The sequence below is a fragment of the Pangasianodon hypophthalmus genome, chromosome 12, assembly GCF_027358585.1.
Source record: "Pangasianodon hypophthalmus isolate fPanHyp1 chromosome 12, fPanHyp1.pri, whole genome shotgun sequence".
Taxonomy (NCBI): domain Eukaryota; kingdom Metazoa; phylum Chordata; class Actinopteri; order Siluriformes; family Pangasiidae; genus Pangasianodon; species Pangasianodon hypophthalmus.
This window is the reverse complement of record NC_069721.1, coordinates 10,065,382-10,083,739: the sequence shown is the minus strand read 5'-3', so window position 1 is coordinate 10,083,739 and position 18,358 is coordinate 10,065,382. Positions and strand designations below refer to the sequence as shown.

Below are 18,358 nucleotides of genomic sequence, written 5' to 3'. Positions count from 1 at the left end.
TTGTCCCTGAGCCTTTTATACCCCCACAGCCGGAATACTGCATTGCAGGAAAACTGCACTTTTCCAAGTACAGTCAATGACAAAAGCTGTGAAGTGCACTAGTTTGTAGTGTCGCACTGCTCTGACAAGTTAGAGGAAGATGTAACAGATGGTATCAAATGCATCAGAAGGAACCTCAACTGCATGAGCCACGATTCAAAAACGAAATCTAGAAGTTGAATAGAATACAGAAGTTGCACTTGAACAGCTCCCAAACACACGGTCTGTTGGTCTCATGTTATAACATGAGGTATGAAGTTTCCTCATAGAGCTTCCTCTCTAAGCACGTGTGTGTGTGTGTGTGTGTGTGTGTGTGTGTGCTTGAGTATTAATCAGAGGTCAGATAGCTGAATTATAAGTGAAGGTATTGAGGTCTGACTTCGCCCCAGGTAGCTCCACACAACTGAATTACTCACACACACACACACAAATACACAGAAAAATATGTGTATAGACAACTACCCAAAATGTAATAGAATTTTGCTGACAGGCCATTTTTCTGCTGATGTCTTGTTGTCTGTATTTTCTGAAGACTATGGGTTTAAGAAATACAGAATATAAATGTAATTATAATAATAATTATAATTTTGTGCTTCTTTACAATTCAATGAATAGACTACTATTTTAACTTTTTTAAGGCCTCATACAGGTACAGTACAGAGAGTAGAGTTGCATGTTTGCATGCCAGGCTGGTAACACATTATGAACAGTGTGGTCTCCTCCCATCTGGCAGGGGCACAACTATAAAAATGTTATTGTGAAACATGCTCTATGGCTCACTGGCAATCAATGGGGTGCAAAAGAGAGAGGAGCGAGAGAAGGGAATAACAGCACAAGGGCGTTTTCTCACAAAGTTCATCTTCTGGCTAACTACTAGGAAACCAAATATCCCTAGTTGCTTAATTGTCCTCTGAGAGAACACTCGGGATGGGGGCGCAGGCCACAGAGTGAGTAGGAGTCACCTACTGTAAGCTAGGCTTGATGAGCATGCCTTTCTCCTGCAAAGCGGTAGGTACGTCTCTGAAGCAGATGTAAGCACAGGGCATAGTCAGAAATCAAGCCATGAGCATGTGGTGATCTAGAGTATGGATCCCTACTTGCTTTGGGAGGTGTGTCTGCTGTGTCGAGTGGAGTGATGTGTGGACTTAAAAACTTCAAATTTCAAAATTTTGCAAAAAACACTATCAACATAGCATAGCGCCAGTATATAACACTCTCACTCCCTCAGAAAACAGAACTACCCTCAGATCAGTAGCCCCAGTCCTCATTCACTGGTTTGAGAAAGCACAACAGAAATAAAAGTGGTTCAAATTTTCATTAAGACTGAAGGTGCACAGTACACATGGTGAAATAGTGAATATTTAAAAGCACTACCCAAAACACAAAGGCAAAAGTTTATTTTTGAACGCGGGTGCTTGATTTATGTAGGGTCGGTATTGTTCAAGGAAATATTGTTTTAAGAGAGCACACCAACTCCCATGTATTTTTCATTGTTCCCAGGCCAAGACTGGCCTTTGTCGCTATCCTCAGGGACTTGGTCCACACGGCAGTGCAGCATACTGGAAATCTATTCACAGTGCTTGAGAGAACTGCACCGTTTCACAATTTATGATCTCTCTTAGCCCTTTAAAAGTTGTTTTAATAGTTGCCGGAGAGGTTCTGGAAAGCATCCCAAAAACTAGAAATAAATAAATAAATAAATAAATTGTGTCGGAAGTTGTTTTTCTAACTTTTAATGCACTCGGTGAACTGTGCCCAAAGATAAGTAAAGCATTTTTAGGGGCAGGGTGAACTGTTGCAGTGTCTCGAGATTGGGTCCAGCTTTAGTCAGGGCAAGGGGAGGGGATAATGTGCTGGTGTGAGAGGGCTGTCATTAGCTAAGATTCCTAACGGACTCTTTTTCAACACCCATTTGATCAAATAATATTTGACAGTGATGATGTACATATACGTTTGGGAAAGAAATCTGAATTACTTTTCCAACTGCACATTCAGAGTCAGGTTAAATCATTGGCTGTGTGGCTGATGAGATCCGTTCTGCACCAGGCCAGGCTGAGATTTCAACAGCCAAACCACCTGGAAGAGAAAACACTTTATTTCATGTAGCCAATTAAACGGATGAAGACCAGCATCACAGATGCCTCCGAGCTAACCCTTGGCAAGCAGCTGCAAATCCAAAACACTGATAAAACACTACTCTCATTTATTAAATAATGACACACATATAGTAAAAGCTGGGCTTACTTACCTCACATGAAAGAGGTTCAAACTCAGAGCTGGTGGCTGAGATTTGGTTCTCAAAAACAATTAACCCTTTAGCAGGTTCAGCGAGTCCTTCTCAACAATTAGAGAAGGACTCAAGAAAACAAAAACGACACAGGATGAGTAAAGAATTGTCCAATATGCAACTGCACTCTTAGAAAACACTCTTGTGCATCCCTTAAAACCGAAGCAGTTAATCAGCACACATCAGTGTTTAAGCAGTCACTGTTTTGCAAACCACAAAAGTCCCATGGACTAAATACAGAAGTTCTGAGAAACACAAGCTTTGCCTCAGGATAGTAAATAAAACTTTGCTTTATTCCTTAATTGTGCATGCACCTACACATTTACAGGAATGTTTATTAATCTCTTCACTTCAGGGAATTTTTACCCATCCTTCCTCCATCCTGCAAACAGGATGCCTTTGTGTAGGCAGGTATAAGGAGCTGGCATGGTTCTGATGTCAGCTAAAATATCTGGATGGGTAAACATGACTGCTCACAGGCAGGCTTATTTCAAAGAAAGCTCGAGTTTAATTCAGGACCAAACAGAGACATTTAGGGCAGCAACCTGAGGGCTTCACCGCTGACGTCAAGCCACATGCTTTATTTTAAGCAGCTGGTCAAAGGTAGCCTGTTAGACAGGCCCTTTTTAGAGAAATGTAACACTGACATGAGAAACACATCCAAGACCCATATTACAGGACATCTGTCACCTTATTAATGAATAAATCAAGAGCCCATTTCATCTAGCTGCACAGCGTGTTGACAAGTGCTGCAGTGGACATTCAGTGATTGTCTATAGGAAATCAATATGTCCCAATTCTGACTCCAGACTAATTCAGGCAGCAAATGAAATCAGCTCTACTGTGACAACAAGATCAATTTAGTTATCTAATTTACAGTAAATTCATTTAGGGGCATTGCTTTGCAGGCTTGCCACTCCAAGCCAACTAAATCAAGCCAAATATTCGTGTAATCACACAGCAGTCTAAACCATTCAGTAACATGTCTGAAAGTGAATTAGGCTGCCATGGTGGCCCAAATTTGCTAATGTGTGAGCAGTCAGGCAAAGCACACATTTATAGAGTTGACATTTACCTAGGAAAAGAATGCGGCAAAATGTGTTTCCTCAGACATCTGACTAATTGTTGTAAAGACACACTTTGTTCCTGTATTTGAAAACCAAAGCACTCACCTCTCAGGGGACAGACTTTTTGTAAGATGCCTATATTTAGGGGTGACCATTTTATTTTCCTAGCATGCTTTAAGTAAAAGAGGGAGTGCATGCTGAAACAGATTAAAAAGAGAATCAACATACGAATGTAAAGGCTGCCATTACTCATAATAAAAATCATTTTGGCAGTGACAGCAGATCCATCACATTATCTAAACTTTTCCATGCCTCTCTGTCAGGAAAAAAGCCTTCCCTAATCAGGAAATCAGAAACAGGCTTTTCAGAGGTCCTTTTAATTTAGAGGGTGATTCAGTGCTGAATCATCTTCCATTCTAATCCCAATAAAGATCAGCACATCATCAGTGTCCTGCAGGGAGGCGTTCAGTTCAGGGCCCGAGATTCTGATCTGGCCCTTTGCTCCAGTTTTACACTGAATCAAACTTTACTCCAAATTTTCAGGAATAACACAATACAGGAGCTGATGGCAACATGATTTTACTAACATAAATGATAAAAAATGTACTGTTAATCAAACACTTGTGCATTATTATTGCTATATACAACCAATATCACAATCTTTTGTACTATACAGTAATAGCATTTAATTAATAACTATACTTAACCTGGTACTTTCTGTTTACATAATCAAAACAGAAATAAGCACCTTCTAACAATTTTATTTCCCAATTTCATTTTAATGAGCTTGATATTACGAATTACTTAAAAAATATATATTTGTCAAATTAGAGACAGCAGAAGTAAAGAACTATGAAATTCGTTGCAAGATTTTTCTAATAGCTTAGCAGTCCTGTAGCAGTGGTGCTGTTTTAAATGTTACCGTCATTTCAGCCAAACTGTCAGTTACACAGGTTCCTGACTGGCCCTTTAAACCTGCGACTTCCTGCATACCTATTGAATGGTGTAACTAGTGCACTAAAAGCAACACTGCTACAGACCAGAGTTTATGTGTGCCCTTATAATGTCTCATCAGGTGAGCTTTTACTCTCACGGTGTCCGCACATTAATGCGGTAGCCATGTTTGCCCCCATATACAAGGTTGGACATGTACAAACAAATTCTTGGGATTAGATGAATCATTATGGCAGACTTGTCCTTTTATTAGAGTTTGTGCACTGATACAGTGGCAAACTGCAGAGAATAAATGGCAGCCCATATTACCAGTGATATAGAAGTATTTAAAATATCAAAGTTTTGCCATATGTTATTACATTGCTATCATATTGTTTTGTTGATGAGAGAGGTCAGAAGAGAATAGCCAGGCTGGTTTGAGCTGACAGGCAGTCTACTGTAAGTCAAATAACCACTCTTTACAACCGTGATGAGTAGAAAAGCATCTCAGAACACACAACACATTGAACCAGGTGGATGGGCTACAACAGTAGAAAAGCACAGTGGGTTCCACTCCTGTCAGCCAAGAACAGGAATCTGATGCTGGGCATCTGAAGATAGAAAAAAGACCAGGTGATATTTTTTCAGTCTTTCACCATCCAGTTTCGGTGAGCCTGTGCTTTAAATTTTAAATCTGACCTTTAATTTATATAGGTTATTGCAATCTTTTCTGACAACTACCTGATCCTTCCTTTGTGCACGTAAATATGCAATCATATACATCCATTCAAAACTCATGAACCAAGGCTAAAATAATATCAACTCTTGTTCCTGTCACAAGGTCAGTAGACTCTAAACTGAACATTGCAGTAAAGATTGCATTATAAAGAACACCTACATTGTTGAGTCTTCTAAACTGCTGAGACAGAGAGCATCCATTTAAATCCAAGAAGCCAGACAGCATGGGGGGGAAACAAGCCATACATCTCTGTCAGGAGTCAGAAAAAAGGATTACATCATGCCAGACTCACAGACTTAAAAGCAGCAAAGCCAGACAGCCACACACTTGACGGGAAACAAAAAGAGACTCCCTATCTTGGAGGAAGATGATGTAACTCGACACATTAATTGTATTCCAAGGATGGACTGGAGCTCGAGGTAATTGGTTGCAAAATGATACGCTCGGATATTTATGTATGGCGGTGGGGACAGAACGGCTACATTGTAAGGACGCTGCATCTTCCCATCATACCTGTTATAATATCAGCTGATAAATGATTGCTTTTAAACAGGAGAAAAAAGTACGGTACTTATCTCATAGTCGAGCCCCAAATTGAATAACGCAGCCAGGCAGACTGATTACCACGCAAGAGAGTTGGCCTGACAAAAATAGAGCTTAAATTTCATTAGAAATGAAGAATCATGTTTCTCAATATCAGCAGAGTTTCAAGGCTGGCAGGAGGATGAATCTTCGTTGAGAAAAAAAAAAAACACGCAAACTTAACTGTTGGGCACATGGGGTACACTAGAGAAAAAAAGATACAGCAGCCATTCAAATGTCTGCAAAATGACGTAATCTGAAAAAAGGCTTGCGTGCTCTGGGAGTTCAGTGCAAGCTCACAGTGCACGAGTAGGCTGAAGCGGTCAGGAAATAAAAGAAAGGGCTTGACAGTAGGAAAGGGTGTGAGCTCGCCATCACTCAGTGGCTAAGCGGACACCCAAGGCATGGGTAATGAAACGGGCTCTGGAGTTCACGGCTGCTCATCCTCTGGACAGCTATAAGTGATAAAAGGGATGTGCTTCCCCCCCATCTCCACATATCAAGTCATACTTTGAACAAGACTGAATCTGGGTTCAAGATTTGCAGCACATATATCCGTTCACTTTGGATGCAGTCATCTGGATCTGAAAAGGTCAACACTGATTTACATAGAATTTTAAAACTAGGTTGGGGAAAACAGAAAGTGATAATCTTACACAAATGTTGTTAGTCTGTTTAAGAGGTTTTATAAATTGGATTAAAATAACAGATAGCAAAATTTTTTTTTGCTGAAATGCAACATATAAAATATATTAAAAACCTCAAAGATGAAAACTTTTGGAAGTAGCACAAAACCTCAGAAGCATAGCCTGTTAAGTTTTTCTAGGCTGAGGGTTAGCTTCCTCTTTTAAGTCTTCTCTGTCTCTACCCACAAAAGCAGAACTAGCTCCTTACATGCTCACACGTTCTAATTTTGAAACTGACATACTATGCCTTTCTCTGCATTACTGAAGAACAAGCCTGATCACCTGTTATTAATTACATTCTCCGATCAGAAGCAGACACAGCCCATTTTTAGCATACTTCAAAAATACATTTAACCTAGCAGGTCATCAGAACAACATGTGTCTGTCCCACAATATCAGTTAAACATATTTACTGTATGTGTGCAAATGTTTCCTGAGTCAGTATCCTGAGTAAGTGAATGGGAGAAAAAGTGGAGTCACCACAAATGAGGCTCTGAGGTCTGAGAACACTCAAATGTTCTTATGTCATTCACATTCACCCAAACTGTGCCAACTCTTGCAAAGGCTGCATTCTGTTCACTTTTGTTCATTTCTGGCAGCTGGAGGAGAATGTCAGTGACAGCATGCATTTAGGCTTAACCAAGAAATAAAAGCAGAACGTCGGCAATAAAACGATGAAAAACATCCAAACATTATGGAGAGAGGGCAGGTTCTGTCCAAAAAAGCAAACAGAATCCATCAGGGATTTGGCCGTAGCTAAATGCATTAAAACTTTGGCACTGTAATTGGCATGGCTCTGTGTATGAAAAGACACCTCTCCCCTGAGCTCGCGCTCCAGGAACCAAGTCAAACCACTGACCCAAAATGTTCAGTTATATATTACGGGGAACAAATAGAGCCGAGTCCTGCATTGATTTACATCAGGCGTGTCACAGCCCGGCAGAGTTCCTCGAGTTCATTCATCTTTTACAAATGATACACAACCATATTTCCTCTCCCTACACATGGAAATCCAGTGAAAGGGCCAAAGTATTAAAGTAAAAGATGTGGAAGCAGCTCTGCAGCAGTCTCAGGCTCACTGCATGCACAGTACCTTCAATAAGTTACACGGAGGCCTCTCTCCAAATGTCACCCTGCGCTGTGGCGAATGGAACGATTTATACAACTTTCACTTTTTAATTAATGTTCACATTTGTACAGCAGATATGTTGTAAAATTGATGGTGTTCATTTAAGGATTAGTGGGTCTGCTATTTAACAGTCAGCTTAGGAAACAAGTGAATAACTTAGTGTTAACTCTGAAGCACAAAACCTGGAAAATAAATATTTAAAAAATCAGCTCCCCTCTGAACTTTCATATTTGAGAATGAAATAAAACAACATTGAATTTTATTTAAGTCAGCAAGGTGGTGCAGCAGGGTTCCTGGTTTGATCCTGAGCTCAAGTTTCTGTCTGTGTGGAATTTCACATGTTCGTGGGTTTTCTCTAGGTTCTCTGGTTTCCTCCCACTGTCCAAAAAACATGCCTGTAGATGGACTGGCTTGTCTAACTTGATGATAGGTGTAGATGAGTTTTACATCATTTATCAGAGCAAATTACTGATTAGTAAATGTAGAGAATCATTTATAATTAGTGACATGTTTGCACTGACTATTAAAAGTACTCCAACAGGAGACTGAAGACTGAACAATACTGAATCATTTTATTGATATACCCTGAGATATATAATTGCAGCACTTCAATATCAATCATAAAAGCTACAGTTTCCTATTCAACATCCGTCTGGATTTTGAAAACTAGTCCAATCTCAGTGGTACCTCCTTTAAGTTCTACTTTATTTTCGTGCGAGTTAAAACTTGCACCGCTTAGTAAGATCTCACAAGGGAAGTCCACTCTTTTATTTTGGGGGGAATATTAAGAGATGAAAAGATGATAAAATGTTATTCTGCATATTGGCCCACATGTTAACCCACACATATACCCATACTTCCTCTATTTCAAATACAGCCCACATATCCTTTGCATAAATGCAAAGCAACCCTTGAGCCAACAACAGGCACTACTGAGAATGACATAACCTTTTCAATCGATTGTAAAGACATATCTGCATACTGATTTCTAGAAAGTGGATTGGGATCATGGAGAATACACTAAACTAAAAAAAAAAAAAAAAGTTATAAAGTAAATACATAAAATCAACATTCTTTTGAGATTTTTAAATATTTTGTTGAGTATACAGGAAGTGTGAGTCATTTTTTTTGGTGTATATCTTAAATCGGTGTAAATTGTTTCCAGATTTCATCTCAGTGACTTTTCAGACAAGGAGGCTTCACACCTGGCTGCTGCCCCCAACTGTCCACCATGTGCCACTGCAAAACTGCGACCGGGTGACATCATTCCTAGCACAATTCACTGCCTGGGAATATCTTCGACCAGCTTTCTACTGCTACATTACACACATGAATGTAGGACATAGCAGGTACAGCTGTAATAAAGTGAGTATCTATCAAGATTTTCTCTCATATTTATATCTGCTTATCTTCTATCACACATTCTGTCTAAAGTAAAACATGTAAGATGAGCTTATAGATTAATATACACATGAGACTGACTGGTTTGCACTATAATTAAATAAGAACAAAATGTTTATGCAAACTAAAAGTCACATATTATGCTTAAAATAAACGGACAAAGTGTGATAAGGAGTGTACAGGAATGACTCCAGGAATTACAGCAAACGTCCCAACAACAACAAAGAAACAATACATAGATAGGTTGAAGTGGCTTTAAAAATCATGGCTTGACAAATGACCATTTAAATAATGTATCTATTGGAGCTTCCTAAATGCTAAATCACCCATTTTCCTTCAAGACATGTGTTGAAGAGAACTTACCACAACGTGATGAATGAACACCAAAGGAGGAACAATTTAAGCCATTACATCTGAATCTTAACAGTGTCTGTGCTCAACAAGCCACCTAGGAGAAAGTGAAATGACACTCCCCACCCCTGCCCTAACCATCCTCCTCCAGCTCCCAGTGAAAATGATTACTGAGCATTACTGGACTTAATATCTATGTGTGATGCTTACTATAAGGTTGTACCATGACACTTATACTCACTTACATATTGTCGTTCTTGTCAGTGACTGGTGTTCACACTCATTGCACAACACTGTGTCATTTTCACTGACACTTCAGTTATGATACTGGTTGATTGCAGTCTTTTTTTCATATAGTCATACAGTCAGGTCCATAAGTAGTTGGACAATGACACAATTTTCATAATTTTGCCTCTGTACACCACCACAATGGAAGCAATAAAGATGTGATTGAAGCGTAATTTAATTCAAGGGTTTTAACAAAAATATTGCATTAATTGTTTAGGAATTACGGCCATTTTTTACACAGTCCCTCCATTTTTACAGGCTCAAAAGTAATTGGAGAATTGGCTGATAAGCAGTTTAATGCTTATAAAGGAGATAAAAGGTCTGGAGTGTTGAATTTGCATTTGTAGCTGTTCATGGGAATTCTCACTATGTGGTCCAAAGAGATGTCAATGCAAGTGTAGGAAGCCGTCATTAGGCTGAAAAAACAAAAAAGACCTGTCAGAGAGACAGCAGAAACTTTAGGAGAGGCCAAATCAACAATTTGATACATTCTTAAAAAGAAGGAATGCACTGGCGAGCTCAGCAACACCAAAAGGCCTGGAAGACCACAGAAAACTACTAAAGTGGATGATCGCAGAATAGCGAAAAAGATCGCATAATTCATCTCATAAGGAGGTAGGCATATCATTGTCAAAGTCTACATCAAGAGACATCAAGGGTTTATCTCATGATGCAAACCACTGGTAACATTCAAGAAAAGAAAGGCCAGATTAGACTTTGCTAAAAACCTCTAAAAAAAAAAAAGCCTGACCAGTTCTGATGCAAAATTAACAAGTACCAGAATGATGGGAAGAGAAGAGTATGGAGCAGGAACGGAAGGGCTCACGATCCAAAGCATACCACATCATTTTAATGCATTTGCTATTTGCACTACTGGTTGGATGCTAACTGCATTTCGTTGTTTCTGTGCTTGTACTCTGACAGTGACAATAAAGTTGAACCGAACCTAACCTAACCTAAAACTGAACCCACAAACAAGCAGCAACTGAAGGCGGCTGCAGTAAAGGCCTGGCGAAGGGAGGAACCTCAGCATTTGGTGATGTCCATGGGTTCCAGACTTCAGGCAGTCATTAACTGCTAAGGATTTGTGTCCAAGAATTAAAAATAAGTCTAATATTTATGATTATGTTAGTTTGTTCAATTTTTTTTGTTAAACCCCTTGAATTAAAGCTGAAAATCAACACATCAATCACATCTTGATTGCTTCATTTCAAATTTCATTTCAATTTCAATTGTGGTGGTGTACAGAAGCAAAATTATGAAAATTGTGTCACTGTCCAAATACCTATGGACCTGACTGTATATTATGTGTACTCTACTGTAAATAAACCTATGCTATGTCATATGCCTGTATGAGTATATAATATGTTGGTGTATGTATGATTGACCAAATCAAATACCTGTCCTGTGTACATATGCCGTCAGTTAGATTTTGCTTCTACAGTGAGATTTTGCTTCTACAGTTCAACTTCCTAATTTCTCCACAATTTATGCTGAAGCCCCATACACATGTCCTGTAACAGTAATGACACAGTCCTCCATCTCCATCCAGACCACTTTACATGAATTTTTCAGCAACTACAGCCTAGTCATTTGGGATTGTGTCAACAGTGTCGAAAAGGCAACTGACTCTGCCCTTCTTCTTCTCCTTGATAGCAATTCCACCACTGTTTTCAGCTGTCTCATTCCATTTTCCTTCCACTATCTAATTTGTGATGCGGCTTTTCCTCCCTACTTTTCGCTCCAGATGCAATGACATTCTGCTCTCTCCTTCCATTATTCACTGTTTCCCAGAACCACCACGCACCCCAGAGGCCTTGGCCTGCCTCCCCTCCCCATTTCCATATTTGGCCTTATGGACTCCTGTTTTACCATTTCAAATAAGCGTGTTGGATTTAGGACTTCATTCTGCGAATACCAATTTGGATGCCGATGAGAGGTTTGCAGTGCAGCCAGACAGCTGGAGACCAATTTAAAGATGCGGACAGAAGGAGCCAGCACTCTCAGCAGTCCCACTCCAGCCGCTGGGCAATCAGCTGACTGTCAGGAGAGGCAGGAGAATACCTCTGAAACTAGGGAGGAGGCTAATGGACACACAGTCTAACTGCCATGTGTGACCATGCCACTCAAAGTGATGGATTCCAACATTTTTATGGAAATAAAGTGGGATTAGTGTGTTATTGTTTTGGAGGTGCTGGAAACAGAACTATAAAACTCATTTTGTCTCAGTGGGATGGGTGAATAATGTTTCTTCTATTTTCAGGTGACAGCACTGCGATGTTTGGACAGAGACTATTCGTCCAATGTGCTATATATACATTTGGAAAGGTTAAAATGAGGAAAAATTGTGTAGTAGTTTCAGGAGAAACAGGAAAAAGTTCTTTTATCAGTTGTGCAAGTGACGTGCTTCTTTATAAGGTGAAACCAGTTAATATTAACAAAATTCCTAAGATGGCAAAAGCAAAACGTTCATTTTGTCAGATTCCAAAGCCTGCAGATTACTTTGAATCTTATTAATCTCTTCCTTACTTTATTACTAGTATAGCACCACCTAGCAATGCCAAGAGTGTCATTAATATCATGTCCAATGCTTCAAAGGTCCTTCATTCTGATGATGAAAAAATGGGCTTAAAAACATTAGCCAATCTTTCTTTATTTCCCCAAATTGTAGTTTATTTTTTTCCAGAAGATATGATGAAACAATTCCTTTGTGGATGCATGACCTGCGATGGTTGATTAAAAATACAATTCTTAGTAATGTACAACTTCTATTGCATGCACCGGTAACCATAATGTATATGGTATACTTTATACACTCACCAGCCACTTTAATAGGAACACCTGTACACCTGCTCATTTTGCAATCGATCCCATCATCATGTGGCAGCAGCACAATGCATAAAATCATCCAGATACAGGTCAAGAGCTTCAGTTAATGTTCACGTCAGACATCAGAGTGGGGAAAAAATGTGATGTCAGTGACTTTCATTGTTGCAAGGTTGTCGGTGCCAGTTGGGCTGGTTTTGAGTAATTCAGAAACTACTGATCTCCCGGTATTTTCACACAGAACAGTCTGTAGAGTTTACAGAGTGTTATTAAAAACATCCAGTGAGCAGCAGTTCTGCGGGCACAAACTCCTTGTGGATGAGAGGGATCAAAGGAGAATGGCCAGACTGGTTTGTGTTGACAGGAAGTTTACAGTAACTTATATAACCAATATTTACAACCGTGGTGAGCAGAAAAGCATCTCAGGACCTTGAGGCAAATGGGCTATAACAGCAGAAGACCACATTGGGTTCTGCTCCTGTCAGCCAAGAACAGGAATCTAAGGCTACAGTGGGCACAGGCTCACCCAAACTGGACAGTTCAAAATTGGCAAAATACCAGACATAATTTTTCTCGTCTTCAACCTCACTGTTTTTTTTTTTTTGTGTGTGTTTTTTGCAAACCAAAAGCTTTTAACTGAGTACAATTTTGGCACATCTTCTATACTCTATAATTTATCAGTACTTTTCTACCCTTGTTTATATAAAAATATAAATACTTAAACACCATGCGGTCATCTACTGCATCGCTATCCTAACAAAATTTTTAACAGTGAGCACAGTTAAGTACTGTAATTACTTTACTGGAGTATGTGTGTGCATGTCGTATAAGGTACTCACAAGAGCCAATGTCTCCTTGTAATTGTAGTATCTGTGGGATGGGCATAGTTAAAACCACCACATCAAACTGCTCTGGTGAACCCTCTTTCCGGTGCACCTCCCAGCATGGCCCTCTGCGGTAAACGTGGGTGATTTGATGACCGAAGAGCACCTCTGCTCCTGCATGGGTGCAGAGAGGCAGAGTTGGCAATATTTTTGGGATATAAGAAGGAATGAGAACAGTGGAACGAGAGGGGCCGTAGCAGACCGAACACAAGAGAAGACACGTTCATCACACATGCTAATAGTTGAACATGCTAAATTACTCCCCCATTTCTGACACAAGAGTAGAAAACGCCCACTATTATGAATCAAGCCATGAAAGGCTTAAACAAGCAGCGTTGCATGTGAAGGAGTATTTGAGCATGCAGCACTATAAAATAAACTTTAAATGTCTGTATTTAAATTTTGGGGGGACGATAATGGACTTTAAAAAATACCCAAGATACTTAACAACCACATGTGCTATGGTCAGATAGGTTGGATGATAACTCTAATGTCTGAAAATTATTAAGGAGATCTTTAAACATATACATCTTTATATACGAGACCTTAATATCAAATTTCTACTGTTAGTGTAAAAGGAAATTATTTAATATGATTCACACACAATTTAGTCTTAATGTAAACTAGGCTAGACATAAAGATATAAACTACATTTTCTCACATCTTGGTCTTTATTCTTGCACATGTAAAATATAAAAACATCCTACGCTGCCTAATAAGTGTAACATCAGCTTATAAACTTTCTCTATGATCTCAGTGGCCATAAATCAGTGTACATAGCCTTGCCAAATGGCCTTTTGCTCTTTCTAGGAAACTGGACTTAGATTTCAAAAGAAGTGAAATGTTGCTTGAATAACATTCCTGATTCAAATTTGCTTTCAGGCAACACAGTCCTCTAGTAGGGGCCAAAGTACATATGGTCATATGGACAGGGACAGGGAGAGAACGGCATCTATTACATAAAAACACAGAATATATGCATACTGTGAATATATATATATATATATATATATATATATATATATATATATATATATATATATATACACACACACCATCATACTGCTATTTTGTTTTGCTGGAACTACACTCAAACATAAGTAGAAATATTATATAGTTACATTTCTTAACTACTAACTGTGGTTGTAATCATTTCAGGAACAATGAGCTCATACACTCAATAATAGATGCTTCTTTGGTTCCTATGGTTGCTTAATGATTCTAACTTTCGCAAAAGGGAAACTGTCCCCAATAGGGACAAACCAATGAATCCATTAGAGCGACAGATTCTCCCCTTTTCTCTAAGATTGTATGTGTTAATTTACAGCTGAGGAAGACCAACCTGACTCTTTGAGATAGTGTTTAACAATGGATGATGTCCCAGATGGGGTCACATAGTTTACAGTGCCTTCCTCCATTGTCGCCATGCCCTCCACTGTGGCCTCAAGTGGTTTGAAAATACCATGCTTTAGGAGTTCTTGATAAAATCTAGATAAAGGAAAAATAAAAATGAAAATACTGCATGACTACAAGGAGAAACGCGAAATGATTTGAAAAGCATGAGGACAGAAACAGTACTACCTTTTGTGAATTTTGGAATAATATGGTGTGGCAGTGATGTACTGAGCACCGAGGTCCGCTGTGCACAACGGATTGCTTGGACTTCTGCTTGTAGACATTCTTCCCCCTGGAACACACACATTTGTATTTTATTAGGAACTTATGAAAGACTTAATTAGAAGACCTATTTAGCACTGTGATTTAGTGCTAGTTACAGTATAAGTGGTTAGTCACATGTGTACTGGTTTCACAGTTAGAAACTGCTGCCTCAGAAAAGCCACATGTCAAACTGGCTCATAGTAATGGGACAGCTGAAGATGGTCTTTTTCCATATTTCAAATGTCTAGTTTCGGTGAGCCTGTGCCCACTGTAGACTCAGATTCCTGTTCTTGGCTGACAGAAGTGGAACCTGATGTGGTCTTCTGCTGTTGTAGCCCACCCACCTTGAGCTTTGACATTTTGTGCATGCTGAGATGTTTTTCTGCTTACCATGGTTTAGAATGGTTATTTGAGTTACCATAGCCTTCCTCTCAGTTTGATCCAGTCTGGCAATTCTCCTCTGACTTTGCTCATCAACAAGGCGATTCTGTCCACAGAACTGCTGGATATTTTTTTGTTTTACACCATTCTGTGCAAAATCTAGAGACTGTTGTTGTGCATGAAAATGCCAGAAGCTCAGCAGCCAGCCTGTCTGGCACCAACAACCATGCTACGGTCAAAGTCACGTTTTTCCCCATTCTGATGCTAGATGTGAACATTAACAGAAGCTCTTGACTGTAGTCTGTAGGATTTTATGCATTGTGCTGCTGCCACATGATTGGGAAGAGATGTTCCCAATAAAGTCGCCAGTGAGTGTTTTCGATTAGACAGTTTAAAAACAACCACAAATATTCCAGCACTATTAATATTAACAATTACAGCTGCCAGTATTTCAATAATGTTAGTCTGAAGTAAAAAAAAAATCTGTGTATTTGTTACAAGGCATCCAGGAAAGTTGCTAAAATAATACAATAATAATTGTTCACCCTATCATTAGTAATGTTCTCTACATGCATTTTAAACTGGAAATGTAAGAAAGAAATGTTTGCAAACTATACTTTCAGAGACAGTAACATACTGTTAATTATACAGTGTACATTTTCTTACAGTGTATGTATCCTATAAATTGTGTTGGTTTCAATTATTCGATTTTTTTTTTCGATTTTGCTGTCTATGGTGTGTCGCTTGTATAAACTTCATCTTGCTGGCCTTCATTAACTTACATCATGAGCAGTGTTCATTAAGTAACATCAGCTGATTGATCCCTGTCATGCAATGCTGACAACGGAGCAACATTGTCGCCAGATGTGGTGACTTTTTAGACCCTTTTAGCAGCTATATTTTTAAAAAGAGCCTGGCGACACATCTAATGACTTTTTGAGCAGACCTTAGCGACTACATTGCACTCAACAGCTCTCCAGCTTACAATACAGCTGGTGGTTATATGAGTTGAGAGAAGATTTGGTTGAATGTGTGAAGCCTGACTGAGTTACACTTGTGTGAGACCAACAAACAATCAGTGATTGTTCCATTAGGAACAAAGGTAATCTTGATAGAAAATATATTTTGTAAATGTGTAAAAAATTAAGGTTTAAAGTTTGAGTTATAATCTATTATTTTCTATTCTGATTAAAACTCTATTCTATCTAAATGTCTTCAGAAAATCTACCTTCTTCATGTAACACATTTTGATATGCAAATGACCCTGATGAGCCAATGAATATGCAAAAGAATCTATGACGTCACCTTGCGATTTCTAGCAACATTTTGCGCATACATTCATCATTGTCAACTTAGCGCTAGATTTAGCGACTTTTCAGACCCCTTCAGCGACTTTTTTTAGCGACAAATCTAGCGACTTTTTGGACATCATTTGGAGTGATCATTTTACATGTAAATATAGCTGAAATCACAGCACAGCCGTTGCCTTTAACTTATGTGCATGGTAATTTTGTCAGATTATTATGTCGTGGTTATAAAATCAGGATTGTAGCAGTGCAGAGCAGCAGCTTGGAAGTGACTACTGGTTAACACGTGGTCTTTACTGGCAGCGTTTCAGTCACTATTAAATACTCACTCCATTGTCTGATAACAGAAGCAGAAAAAATATGTAAATGAGAACAGCTTTATTGGGAATTTGGCTGTATTAAAATACAGTATGTGAGTACAGAGATTAGGAGAGAAGCAAACCCATGTAAAGAACTGACACTAGACAGAATGCAAATACGACGCCATGACGTCACGAATATGCTAATTAGCGCGTGGCGTCATTTAGCGACTTTTTGAGTAGGCTTTAGCTACTTTCCACTGAAGTAGTTAGCAGAAGTGCATGAATTAGCTACTTTCCCCTGAAAACATTTGGCAACACGGCTGTCGTGTAGCTTCATTAGCTCAGTAGCTAGCTAGTCACTGACCGTTTTTATGTACTTATCTTCCAAATATGTCACACACAGCGTGTTTCTTTAAACCCCACAACCACAACAAACACGACCATCATCTTATTTCATTGCTGGATGTAAATATAAAGCGCTGGGTGAGATTTGCTGACCTGCTCCCCTCGCCTTGTCCCACACCACTATCTGAACCCGGTTTGCCATTTCCCGGTGCAGTAAACTCGCACACACACCGCCTGTCAGTCCAGCTCCGACTATAAGCACCCGAGACATACTGAGGAAGAAAAGCAGTAATTCCACTGATAATTATAAGCTTACTGCTGCTTACTAAACCGTCAAGTGTCACTTACTGTATACAAACACTACAAACACGCCCTGTCTCTTCAGACCCATGCTGTTGGCCAACTAAAACTCTCCCCTGGTTGACAGCAGAGCGTTTAGAAAATCACCCAAAACACTAGAAAGTCGTATATTACTAATTCTGTTTACTTAAAATAAACATAATCTGAATTTGATCATATGTTATAATGGTACTTCCCAAAATAAACATTCAACCCAGCATTTTGTATGTTAATGTCTTAAAACAGGAAACACTGACGTTGATCCTTCCTCTTTCAGCACCTAAAATACACACACACACACACACACACACACACACACACACACACACACACATATATATATATATATATATATATATATATATATATATATATATATATATATATGTATATTTAAAACTGAAAAACAGAATAACTCAAAAGGCCAACAGCAGTAAATTTTCTGTTTAATAATATCTGTTCCTAAAAGCTTTTTATCCTCACCTTCATGTTATATTAATAACAATGAAATGCAGTGATGTGATCAGTTCACACAGCATTGCCCTGTCTCTTATGCTTTTGATTTCACGCTGTGTGTGTGTGTGTGTGTGTGTGTGTGTGTGTGTGTGTGGAGAGAGAGAGAGAGAGAGAGAGAGAGAGCTCAGCTTTGTGAAATCCTGTCATGACAAGAGTAACCAGTGGAGCAGGGCCACCAGCCACACAGTAACATCAACACTGTAATCATGAAACATGCACAGAATGCTCAGAATCATTTGGGTAATAAAACAAATCGTGTGTTTTTTTTTTTTCCTTCTTATTGCTATTATTTTATCG

General features: G+C 39.0%; 1 protein-coding gene across 3 annotated transcripts in view; it reads right to left on the bottom strand.

Annotated features, from left to right (window-relative positions):
- rnls (renalase, FAD-dependent amine oxidase) overlaps nt 1–17,749 on the bottom strand; it is a 31,089-nt gene extending 13,340 nt beyond the window's left edge. Inside the window, exons 1-4 of one of the 3 annotated variants that reach the window (XM_034309212.2) lie at nt 17,360–17,749; nt 14,794–14,899; nt 14,555–14,700; nt 13,168–13,326 (exon numbers count right to left, since the gene is read on the bottom strand). In XM_034309212.2, the coding sequence (XP_034165103.1) occupies nt 13,168–13,326; nt 14,555–14,700; nt 14,794–14,899; nt 17,360–17,477 (529 nt within the window). In that variant the 5' untranslated portion in view covers nt 17,478–17,749. The remainder of the gene's footprint in view (nt 1–13,167; nt 13,327–14,554; nt 14,701–14,793; nt 14,900–17,359) is intronic. The other 2 variants (XM_026915217.3, XM_026915216.3) reach the window with 2 other exon arrangements.
- Between the last annotated feature and the right edge of the window lie 609 nt (nt 17,750–18,358).